Source organism: Carcharodon carcharias, chromosome 7 (genome assembly GCF_017639515.1).
Source record: "Carcharodon carcharias isolate sCarCar2 chromosome 7, sCarCar2.pri, whole genome shotgun sequence".
Lineage (NCBI taxonomy): Eukaryota > Metazoa > Chordata > Chondrichthyes > Lamniformes > Lamnidae > Carcharodon > Carcharodon carcharias.
The window spans coordinates 159,026,509-159,039,573 of NC_054473.1; the positions used below are offsets into that span (position 1 = coordinate 159,026,509).

General features: G+C 42.4%; 1 protein-coding gene across 3 annotated transcripts in view; it reads left to right on the plus strand.

Moving 5' to 3' along the window:
* Positions 1-13,065, plus strand: part of def8 (differentially expressed in FDCP 8 homolog) — a 61,444-nt gene that overhangs the window by 27,693 nt on the left and 20,686 nt on the right. For all 3 annotated transcript variants that reach the window (XM_041192211.1, XM_041192213.1, XM_041192214.1), the window contains 2 exons: positions 3,592-3,733; positions 8,374-8,538. In XM_041192211.1, coding sequence (XP_041048145.1) covers positions 3,592-3,733; positions 8,374-8,538 — 307 coding nt within the window. The remainder of the gene's footprint in view (positions 1-3,591; positions 3,734-8,373; positions 8,539-13,065) is intronic.

A 13,065-nucleotide genomic window follows, 5' to 3' on the forward strand; every position in this document is an offset into this window, starting at 1 on the left:
GGTGGTAATTGAGCAGGGCAGTGTAGGATAGTATATGGGCACAAGAGTTTTGGATGATCTGTTTCTGAGAGAGTGGAGGATCAAAACCTGACCAAGTAAGCATTGGAATAATCTATGGTCTTGATGATGGAATGGATATAGGGTTGGAAGTTCCACTCAAGGGTGAATAGCATGTTGAAGTTAGAAGCACTCTGGTTCATCCTTAAGTATTGGCTGAGTAAGGGAAGGAGTTGATGTCAAAAATACTGAGTTTGTAGGAGCAGCTGAAGGTGATGGTTTTAGTCGTCAGTGTTTAGCTAGAGGAAATTGTGATTCATCCAAGGCTGGGATTTTCAACAAGCAGTATAATCTCACTGAGGCAGTTGCGAGAGGCGATTAAAAGTAGAGCTGGGGGTGATGATCCCCATTTCTTCAGATGATTTTGCCATGATGCATCGTGTAAATGAGTTATTAGATCAAAAGTGGAGGCTTGTGGATTGTTTGACATTGAAATGTTGGTACGTTGAGGACTCTGAACCTCCCCAGAAAGATTGGGGTCGTTGAGGAGCAGGGGCTGAGTTTCTAATGTCAGGACCAGAGCTTGGTGAACTTAGTTTGGGAATTGTGGTTAATTGTAGTCACAGGATGTACTCTGACACCTGCCAGTGTAAAAAAAACTTGTGTAACTTGATTTGAAGCCTATTCATAATCAATAGTTCTCTATGGAAGTTAATTTTGTTTTTGCATATCCAGGGATTGCTCCTATAGACAACTGCTCTTCACCTTGTATGAACCCTTGTTCTCGGGGTTCTCAGAATAAGGGGTAGGCTATTTAAGATTGAGATGAAGAAGAATTTCTTGACTTGGAGGGTAGTGAATCTTTGGAATTCTCTGCCCCAGAGGGCTGTGGAGGCTCAGTCGTAGAGTATGTTGAAGACGGAGATTATGGATTTCTACATATTAGAAACATCAAGGGATGTGGGGATAGTGCAGGAAAATAGTGTAGAAGTAGATCAGCCATGATTTGATTGGTGGAATGGACTCAAAGGGATGAATGGCCTACTGCTCCTATCTCTTACATGCTCAACTTCATCTAGTTAGATATGACAAAATGTGAATGCTTGTAATAACTTCATTGAGGTCAGATAATATTGAGGGGACAGGTACAGTATTTATATATCTGAGCCATTCAGCAAGAGTGCATTACTGACATAATATTTTTTCTCATAATATGAGATACTAAGGTTCATACTGCAGATATTTTAAAAAACGCACAGATAATTCCTCAAATTTCCGTTTTTCTTGCATTAGTCATACTGTGCCATTAATTTCTTGTACTCCAATCCCTTAGCTGAGTAAAGGATAAGGAAGCCTTGCTACAGTTCTAAAGGGCTTTGAGTAAACTATAACTAGAGTACTGTGTGCAGCTTTGGTCTCCTTATCAAAGGAAGTATTTATTTGCCTTGGAGGTAAGGACTGCCTAGATTCACTAGATTGATCCCTGGGCTGAGTGTTGTCCTCTTATGAGAGGCTGAGTAAGTTAGGCCTATACTTTAGAGGAATGAGAGGTTGTATCATTGAAACTACAGAATTCTGATGGGGCTTTACAGGGTGGAGATTGCTTCCCCTGACTGGGAAGCCTAGTAGGGGAGGCAGTGGCAGAGTGGTAATATCGTTGGACTAGGAATGCAGAGGTCCAAGCTAATCCTCTGGGGACACAGGCTTGAATCCCACCACAGTAAGATAATAAGGACTCAAAAGTTCTTAAAATCATAGAAATGTACAGCACAGAAAAGAGACTGTTTGGTCCATCATGCCGATATGCTAACTGTTTTAAAGAGCAGTTGTGTTTAGTCCTACATCTCTGCTTTTTATTTGTAACTCTTAATTTTCCTCATCCTCAAGAACCTACCCTAACTTCTTTTAAAGCTATTTATGGAGTAAGCTTCCACCAACTTTTCAGATAGGCTGTTCCAGGTCTTGACAACTGAGTGAAAATGTTTCTCCTCTTCTCTCATCTAGATCTTTTTGTTAAACTTCTTATAGTCAGTTGATGAAGGAGAAGACCAGAAGTTCATCTTTACTCAGTTTTAGATTTGTTCACAAAGTGAGACAAGTGTATAGCTCCTAACTCTACAATCCACCAACAGTGTCAATGAGTGTCTCTTTATAAGTGCACAATTATTGAGTGAGTGACCACCACTTGTCCCCCCCAGTAGCACCACCCCCCCCCCCCCCCCCCCCCCGCAAAAACCTGTAGACATTTAACCTTAAAAATTTATAAATTAATACTTTTACCAGTGATTTTAGATATGTGACCTCTGGTTATAGATCCACATGCTAGAGTTTACTCTATCAAAATCTCTCATCTTGAAAACCTCTATTCAGCCACCTCTTAATCTTCTCTATTACAAGGAGAATATCCTTAACCTTTCCAACCTCTTCTCTTTTAACCCTCATCCCTGGTAAGTCTGTTAAACTTCCTCCGGAGCTTTTCTAAGGCTTTTACATCTTTTCTGAAGTATTGTGCCCAGAATTGTCTACAATACTGCAACTGAGGCCTAACTAGTGATTTTTAAAGTTTTAGCATAATCTCTTCACTTTTATATTTGATTCCTCTATTCATAAACACAAGTAACTCATATGTTTTGGGAATGTGAAAAACATTTGAATCTTGAGGGCTATACTGCAGTTTTTTTAACTGACAATTAAAATTATTTAAGAATGTAACATAAGATATAGGAACAGGAGGAGACCATAGACCCCCTTGAGCCTCTTCCATTATTCAATGCAATCATGGCTGATCTTTCTGCCTCAACTTCACTTTCCTGCCATTCCCATTTCCCTGATTTCCTGACAGTCCAATAATCTATATCTGTTTTATATATATTCAACAATGGAACATCTGCCAAGATTCATGATCCTTTGAGTGAAAAAAATTCTCATCTCTGCCCTAAATGATGACTCCCTTATCCTGAGATTGTGCTGCAAATTCCAGATTCCCCAGCCAAGGGAAACAACCTCAGTGTCTGCCCTGCCAAGCCTCCTCAGAATCTCGTATCAGAATCTTTTATGTTGCAACATACAAGAGATCGCCTCTCATTCTTTAAACTCCAGAGAATACAGACCCAATTTATTCTGCCCCTTACCGTAGGACAAGCCTTTCTTGTATATCCTTGATTTTCTTTGCTCCACTATTGGCAGTCATTCCTTCAGCTGCCTGGACCCTAAGCTCTCGAATTCCCTCCCCCTTAAACCACTCTGCCTCTCCCTCCTCCTTTAAGATACTCCTTAGAACCTATCTCTTTAACCAAGCTTTTGGTCACCTGTCCTAATATTTCTTTATGTGGCTTGGGGTCAAATTTTGTTAGTTGCTCTTGTGAAGTGCCTTTGGGGGTTTTGTTGTGTTAATGGTGTTATATAAATACAAATTGTTAGGAAATAGGTGAATTTGGTAGTGTGGCCTCCACAAGAGAATATGGTCTTCAGTTACAAAGTTAGTGAGAAACTCTGATTACACGCATTGAATAGAAATGATACAGTAACCTTAATGTAAAAGTGCCATTGTTAAATAGATATTTGATTTTTTTTTTTTGCTGACTTTCTTTATAGGACCCTGATGAAGATGAACCAGATATTCAAATTTTGCTTGAACATAGATTTTACAAGGAAAAAAGCAAAAGTGTCAAACAGTTTTGTGACAAGTGCAGCACGATTATATGGGGCTTGCTTCAAACCTGGTATACCTGCACAGGTGAATACTTGATGTTTACCCCAGTTCACGTTTGCTGTGGCTGAGGTCCATTTAGAATAAAATCCTCAAATAAACAAAAGTAAACATCCCACAAACAAATAAAAAAAAAATCCAATTATCATGTATTTTTGAATGTCCACTTTGGAATAATTCACTTTAATAAAGTATAGATATGTATATTAGAACTACTGCAGTTTTTTTTGTAAGGAGGCTTGTATGTTCAGCAGGAGGAAATTGCCCAATGAAGTCAGTAATTTTCTTTTTTAGGCAACATAATTGTTAGGTTAAATTTTAGAGGGTTGCATTTTATAGAATTCAGAGTTTAAATTTTCATCTCAATTAAATCTAGCATTTGAATCTTCATACAAGTGAGTTATTACAGTTGTTGACCTAAGGAATTTGCAGCTTTGTAATAATGCCTTTTAGGCTTCATTATTAAAGAAGCAAAATTGCAGCATACTTGCAGGATCTGTTGCACTAAGGTGTTTAACTTTTAATACTGTTGAAAGAAGAGACATCATGTCTAAGCTTTTCATCTTGCACCCATCAGGACACTTGCAAGAATACCAATATAGTGAAGAAAGTGCTGTTGCCATGGAGAATGCACCAGTAATGGTGACTGACAGTTAACTGCCAAGCATTTTGAAATTTAAACCAGGCAGCTTGACCCTGATTGGTCAAGACATTTCCCTGAGAAATGAGTTAGCTTATTTTGTTTAGCTGAAACAAGGACAATGTCTTCAAAAAACAGGGCCCTGTGTATTAATATATGTAGGTTCCAGCACATGCAAATGTGCCATACTACAAGCCCAACTGACTATCTTAAGTTGGCTGTCAGCATAATTCTTAGCACACTGAGGATTATTTAACAGATGTTGTCCAATCGCGGAATCACAACTAATGTTGGACACTGGATTTTGAGTTTTGCGAGCACGGGTTGGTTGGTACAGCCTGCCCGTTGCAAACAGTGGCTGGGACATGCTGTTTGATACGATCCGCCAGTATTTGGGACGTACAGCCTACATACCTAGCATCACAGTGGCAATGAAATTCATATACCACATTACTCATTTATGTGACAGGCAGAACATCTTTTTGGCTTGATGACAGCATCTTGTTGGTGGCAAACACCACTCGTGTTGCTACTGCATAGTAGCAGCATGAAACAGCTAGCTTCACCTGTTGCTCAAATTTTTGAGATATCTTGCCCTTCCTGGGTAATCTGAGGTAGATTGGCCACTTTTCAGGGCCAAAAGAGATGGTCTTAGGCCCATTCATGAGTTTGTGATATACAGCACGAAATGATCTGATCAGGGTAGCCATTATCCTGCAGGATGCCTTTGATGCATCCTACTTCAGCATCAAGCTTGCATGGTGAGCAAATGGCTTGTGCCCTATTTACAAGGTTGTCGATGAGACCAGTGGTAGAGGGCAGTTAAATGAACACCCCTTCTTTGACGTACTAGTTGAGAAATCTTCCAGGGGGTTCTACCACTGTCTACTGCAAGCCTACCTTCACTAGTCAATATAGGCTTTGGAATTCTTACAGTTCCACGCACTATATGATTGGTCTTATCAGCAACCTTGTAAGTAGGGCCTGAGCCATTTGATCAGCATGCAAGCTTGATGCTGAAATAGGGCCATTTAAAAGCATCTTGTGGGATAATGGTTACCCTGATCAGATCATGAGTTTGCATGATATGCAGTGCAAAATGAATGGGCCTAAGACCGTCACCTTCGGCCCTGAAAAGTGCCCATTCTACCTCAGATTACCCTGGAAGGGCAGGGTGTCTCAAAAATTTGAGTAACAGGCGAAGCTAGCTGTTTCCTACTGCTGTTATGCAGTAGCAACATGTGTGGTGTTTGCCACTAACAGGATGTGGTATATGAAATTCAGTGACTGAGAGATGCTAGGTATGTAGGCCATATATCCCAAAGACTGGCGGATCATATCAAACAGCATGTCCCAGCCGTTGTTCACAGTTGTCAGGGTACAGACCACACCTAACCAACCGGTGCTTACAAGACTAAAAAAAAGTGTCCAACGTTAGATGTGATTCCACAATTGGGTAAAATTTACTAAATAATCCTCAGTGTGCTAAGAATTATGCTGACAACCAACTTAAGATTCAGTCAGGCTTACAGTATGATGCATTTTCATGTACCGGAAGCTGCTCATTAATAATGGGCCCTGTTCTGTGCAGTCAGAAGGAACATATAAACTGTTTCCGCTAAACAAATTGACACCCATTCGCTGACTCAGGGAAGTGTCTTGACCAATCAGGGTCAAGCTGCCTGGTTTAAATTTCAAATGATGCTTGACAGTCAACTGTCAGTCACCATCACTGGTGCATTCTCCATGGCAATGCCACTTGCCAACCAATCAGCACTCTCTACCCATACAGTTTAAATTGTTGTTTTCCCTTATATTGGTACTCTTACGAAGTGTCCTGATGAGTGCAAGATGAAAAGCTTAGGCATGTCTCTTTTTTCAGTGATACTTGATTTCCATACTAAACGACTATTTGTTTAACTTTAATTGGAAATATTTTAAGTTCCAGACAATTTCTAATATGACTATATATAATGCATATTAATATACAGCCACTTTTAAGATGCATTGTGGCCAAATACGCTACTACACAGACAGGAAATTGGCAGGCAGGACGATTGGCATGGGCCTAAATGAGTTATTTTATAACAATCCTCCCTCTTGATGCATTGAATAGACTGCGACTGGCTCAGCAGGAGTCCTTGAGATGACACAATGTTAACTATTAGGAGAAAAACCTTATGGCATTCTGTGAAAAGTGCTGCTATTGTAAGTGTCCCTTATCTGGTTCTGTTCAGCATTATTTTATCTTTGCTGAAAAATAGCCCATTGTTTGCTAAAAATGCAAAGCTTTTATACTTCCATAGCTAACTTGTATTTGCTGGAGTGTGTAATAGTGATATTCGGGCACAGATAGAGACTACGGTCTCCCCGTGGCCAACTCCAGGACGGGTAACCTTTGTGGCACTGTTGTTGGCTGTTTGCGCTGTCTGCATTTGAAAACATTAGGGAAACCTATGGTCCAGGAAGATGTTAATGTCTTCAATGAAAGAACTTGGTCACTTATTCTACAGAATTGCTTTTAACAGTATACTGTGCAATACAAAATGTCTTATGTCCAGTTATTGCCACACATTCACCTTGCCTACCAATTTTGTGTCATTGACTCTTTGTTTAAGATGTATTGTTTCTCCCATTGCCCTTAAAGCCTTCCTGCTCTTTCTTGTTTTTCTTCACTTGTAGAAAAGTTATAAATGCAACAAAGAGAATTGTTCTCACTGTTGTGTAGCAGTATTGTGTGCTCATTCACTATAGTCTAGGCCTGACTGACTGACTGGCCTTGGTCACAATGTCTAAGTTTGTAGGGCATGAAAGCACACCTAAACACCCCCCTCTGCTCTTGACATAAGCATCAGGCAGGCTGCCTTAGCAACACAACCTTATGCCAAAAAGTACCGTTAACTAGGGATTTGCTATTCAATGTCTTGTCTTCAAAAAATTGAATAAAATTAAAATCATATTTTTCCCTTGCCTCCTGCCTTACTGTTAGGAAGTTTTCATACAGTATGCTCTAGGTGTTGTAGTTTCATGAGAGAGGGATGAAAATACAAGTCTGCTGATGCATCCCTTGCACATTATTTCTCCGCAGGAGGTAGAAATCAACCGCCCTTTCCCCCCAGTAATTGGATTGCCAGGCCTTAGGAAATTCCTAAGACTTCTTGTGACAAACTCCTTGCAGGCATTTCTAGCTTTAACTAATTTTGCATATGAATTTAAGTGACTATTTCCAAAAATTAATTTTTTTAATGTTGTGTTACATCTAACTAATATCTTGTCTTTTAAGAGGATAAACAGGAAGAAAAAAACTGAAGAAATTATTTGGTCCATTTAATGGCTTTTTTCTCTGTCTAATGAAGATTTGATTACTCAATTTTCTTCTAATCACTAATCCTCTGGTTACTAAACAAATTTGGCTTGTGCATGTTTTATTGGTGAAATAAGGACTTAAGTTTGTTGGGCAAAATTAACCTGTAACACCTTTGAAGTGTGACACAATAGATTGAATGAAAATGTTTTAATTAGGTAAATATTTAATCATTCATGAAGTGTAGATTAACATTTCCCTCAACGAAAGCAAAACTGCTCTATTGTTCATGCTTTGAAAAGTGTTTAAATTGGTAGAACAGTAGTCACATTTGATTTACATACTGAATAATGTCAGTACTTTTGACTGCAAACCAAATATAGTAAATGGTACAAGGTTATAAACTGGGTTGAAAGGCATTCTCAAGAGATGATGCTTTAATAAATAATATAATTTGTTTGTTATATAATTTGATACTAACTCATCCTGAGAAGAAATAAAATGTTTTGTTTCGGTACTTTTTGAAATCCTGCTACACTAATTCAAATGTATGGCACACTTGCAGTCTAGTGTAAAGTCAATGTACTGACACAGAGCATTCTTACCCAGAAAGGAGTGTGTTGTCAGGAAGGTAAATACAATAAACTATATGAGAAGCTGTGACTAATCTCTCTACTGCTGCATGTCACCATTTTTCACTGAGTTTAGTTTCCTTGTTGACAGGCTGTTACTACCGGTGTCACAGTAAGTGTTTGAACCAAATCACCAAATCCTGTGTAAGATCAAAGGTCAGCCACCAGTCTGAATTTGAACTCAATATCTGTCCTGAGGTGGGACTGGACAGGCAAGATTATCGATGTGGAGAGTGTCGTCAGCTAATTTCTCTACGTGGGTACACTATGTAATCTGCTTTGAAATTTAAACAATTGTCATGTTAATTTATACTTGACATAAATAGTATATCGTTTTCTGATAAAGGTGAAGGTTGGGGAAGGTTTACATCAAAATCTGGTTGTTTGTTTCAATAACAGTAATGGAAGACTTTGATATTATTAATTTGACCTGTATTTAATGAATCTTCTGTATAATTTGGTACTTTCCCATGTATATTGGTACAGTATATCTTGACAGGATAATTGAATGATCAAGAAAGCTTCACTGAATTTTTGCATGCTAATATTGAGGTGTTAAGACTGGATTGTGGAGACTTATTTTCCTTACTGTCTTCAAAACAAAATCGGGGAATGATCACATCACAGCAGCTGGGAGAACGTAGGATCACACTAGCAGCACACTTGGGAAATCTGCACCGAGCAGGAAGTCTCCAGTGAATGTGACTGGGAGAGGGTAACGTCTTAATTTTTGGCTTAGAGAAGATTGAATAATATAAGGGACAACTCTGACAGACAGGGTTGTGTACTTGTTTTGATTAAAATGTATTTTTCTGAATTACTTTTGGTGTCTGGACCAAGCAGATCTGACAAATGTATTTTGCTTTGGAATGGTTGAGTAATCAGAAGATGAGAGCTCCTGTGTATTTGTTTGTAGTTGCCCTTTTGAGTTAATGAAAAGTTTTCTAGTTCAGTGAGGCAGATATGATATTGATGCTGTCATTAGGTAATTACTAAAGATGAGTGCTTTTAAGGAAAATTTCACTTCAAAGTGAATGGGCTGCAATATCGAACTATTTTTGAAAAACTATCCATTGCTTTGAAGCTTCGGCTGAGCATTTTGATTTATCTTGTTCTTTGCAGTTAGTCTGCCAAAAAGTATGAACCCAGAATCATCTCTTAATGTCAGGCTGCTTAGTTATTAGTTGCCAATATTTGCAGGTGGGTATTGTTGGTTATTGAAAGGGAGGAAGTGCTCCAGACTTACTACTGAAAACTGGGAAAGATGTAGAAATCCAATGAAATCTGTTGCCCTAAAGGAGGTCAGCCCCTCCCACCCACCCCATAGTTTCAAATCCTTCATTTCAATGATGATTGCAAAATTTGTTCATTATGGTTTGCCAACAAAAATATTAAGTTGCCAATTGAGTTTTATTTCACGAATGGTAAATCTTATCTTAGGATCTCCTCACGATAAAGATGTGACTTCCTTGGCATCACTTCTTAGCACATTAACTGAAATCTACAAACTTTCTCCCAATGCTCCCACCTTTTAGAACACAAGTTAATTTCCATAAGCATACTTACCTGGCAGGGGAGAGACCTTCATTGCGTTTCTGCCAGGGAAAGAGCAATGGCTATAACCAGTCAAACCCCTTACTATGGGGTACCTAACACCATCCGAGTCATGGTGAAGGGCAGCGAGCAAGGGACAGGAATGTATAGGACCTTCTTCACCAAGAGGATCCTATTCAAGCTGTGTGGTTTCGAGGCTGCGGAGATCTACTGCCTACAGGATTTCCCCAGCGCTGGTTTCTTTGATGTGACCTTCAAGCAAGTGGCAGCTTGTGTCAAACTCCTGAAGGTGTTTGAGGAAAAGAAAGACCTGCCAGAAATGAAGATCCTGACGGCGGAGTCGCTCTTTGTTCTACCGTTGCATCGTGAACGGGTTGCGACAGTGCATCTGTACAACCCTTACGTCCCTGTCGCTGACGTGCTCATCTTCCTTACCAGGTACTTCGATAAGGTTGGGAGCTGCACTGAAGTTAAAGATAATTTGGGGATCTGGACATGTAAACGCCACGTTAAGGTAACGCTCAAGACCGACGGTAAGGGAGCCGTTTTCCACCCCCCTTCCAGATTCGCTATCGGGGGAAGCCGTGGCTACCTTGTCTACGCTGGGCAACCCAAACTTTGTCGCTCATGCGGCAAGTCCGGTCATGTGGCGGCCAACTGCAGCGCCGTCCTCTGCAAGAACTGCAAAAAGGAAGGGCACCAGACAAAAGATTGTAAACAGGCTGAGTGCTGCAACCTGTGTGGCGAAGCAAATCACCTCTACAAGACCTGCCCCAAACGTTGCCGTACTTATGCACAGGCAGCCAAAGCCAACGAGGGGGGAAGCAGAAGAAATGCCTCGTGTCACTCCAACCACCAAGGCCCCCAGGGAGAACAACGGGACAAAGGAGGACACAGAGAGAGACAAGGTGGAGGAAAAGATTGGGGCAACAGACAGCCAATCAACAGCACTGCCCCCTGAACCTCCCACTCCTCAGGAGAGCGAATCAACGGAGGAGGAGGAGGCAGCAGTGGGAAAACAGCAGGGGGAGTGGCAGCTGGTGAAGAGAGCCAAAAGGAAGAAGGGGCTAAAAAGAAACCAAGCCACTTCCCAGACAAGAGTCAAGAGGTGTCTCCTATCCGACACGATAACAAGAGCAGCAGCTCTTCGGACGAAGAAGTGCCAGGGCGGCGCCAACAGAAGAAGCGGCAAAACGCTAGGGAGTTGGAGGACGAGACACCCAAGCTCCAGAACATTGGAGACAATGAGGAGACCAGCGCACCCCAACTTGTCCCACAACCCAAAGAGGCCAGTGCACCACAACCCCAGGAATCTGGGAGCAATGAGGCGCTCAGCGCACCCCAGCTTCGGGAAGCCGGGAGCAGCAACGCCCCAGAGGGGGAGAGGATTGGAGAAGCTTCTCCAACAGAGGACATTTCAAACCCCGCTCTCTGCACAGACCCCCAGATGCCACCCGAGCAGAACATCTCCAATGGGGAGGTTCAGGACGCTTTCCTCAGCCCATCCCAAGTGAAGCAATTTGAGCACACTACGGGCATGAAGGAACTCTCAGAGACAACAGGTTTGGTAAGCAACTAACTGCTTTAAAATGGGTGTAAAGATTGCATCCATAAATGTGCGTAGCATTAAATCTACTACGCGATGTGTTGCGACCTTGGACTACCTTGCCAAGGTCAAAGCTGACCTGTTGTTTCTGCAGGAGTGTGCGATACCGCACCTCAGCTCCTACAGGCAATGGTCACGAAGGTGGCCCTATGGGCCATCGATCTGGTCGGGAGGAAACGACTCTCGTTCCTCCGGCCTGGGGATTCTGCTGCGGGGAGGCAGCTTCACCGTCTCCCAGGTTAAGGAGGTGGTGGGCGGGCGCCTCCTCGTAGCAGACGTAATGTATAAGAATGCTCCACTCCGGTTAATTAACGTCTACGCCCTGTCACAAGGGGCTGAGCGGCTGGAGGTTTTTCAGCAGCTCCCACTGCTGCTGGCAACCTCCAGGCCGGTCATTCTGGGCGGTGACTTCAACTGCATCATCGACGCGGCTGGATGATCCGGCAGGGCCGACAGCAAATTGGATGCTACATCCAGATCCCTGATGGAAACAGTAAAGGATGCCAAGCTGCACGGTGTCTTCAGCAACTCTGCAGACAGAGCGCAGCGTAGATACACCTGGTCGCGGCCTGACGGGTCCATCTGTTCCAGGATAGACTTCCTGTTTGTGTCCCGTGCATTCACAGTCAGATCCACCGACGTCGGTGTTCTTCTCTGACCACTGCCTCGTACTGGCTGACTGTCACTTAGAGAAGGACCAGAGGGTTGGCAGGGGGGCATGGAAGCTAAATGTGCAACTGCTGACCCCAGAGAACATTGAGGAGCTCAAGAGGGATTACAAAGGTTGGAGAACCATGAAACCCCACTTTGAGTCACTGACACACTGGTGGGAAGCGATCAAGGGAAACACCAAGAGGTTTTTCGTCCTCAAAGGCACCCAGAAAGCTAGAAAGGAACAGAGGGAAATGTCCCGACTCCAGAAAAACATGCAGAACCTGCTCTGGCTGCGGTCGATGGGGGTCGATATCAAGGAGGAACTCCAAGAGGTGAAGAGCCAGCAAGCCTCGCTCTTTGCCTCGGAGGCCTCCAAGATCATCTTCCGTTCCAGAGTCCGCTCCGTGGAGCAGGATGAGACGTGCTCACGTTTCTTCTTCCAAAAGGTACACGGAGAGAGCTCTGTGATCAGCAGCCTGAAGGAAGAAGACGGCTCAGTAAAGTCATTGCAATCTGAAATTTTGAGGATTAGCAAATCCTTCAATGAGGATTATATGACGTGAAGCCCACAGACAGCACGGCCTCCCAGTCCTTCCTGTCCTCTATCACGGAGGTCTTAGATGACAGTACACGGGAGAGTCTGGACAAAGCGCTAACTCCTGACGAACTGACTGAGGCCCTTGAGTCCTTCGAGAAGAGTAAAACTCCCGGAAGCGACGGCTTGCCGGCGGAGTTGTATTCGGCTCTGTGGGACTGGATCGGCCCAGACCTGCTAGAAGTGTACGAGAGTATGCTCCTGGCCGGCAGTATGACAGAATCCATGAGGAAAGGCATTATCACCCTCATCTACAAGCACAAGGGGGAAAGGGAGGAAATTAGAAATTGGCGACCCATTTCACTGTTGAATGTGGACTATAAAATTCTGTCCAAGGTCATTGCCAATCGGGTCAAATCCACTCTGGAATTGGT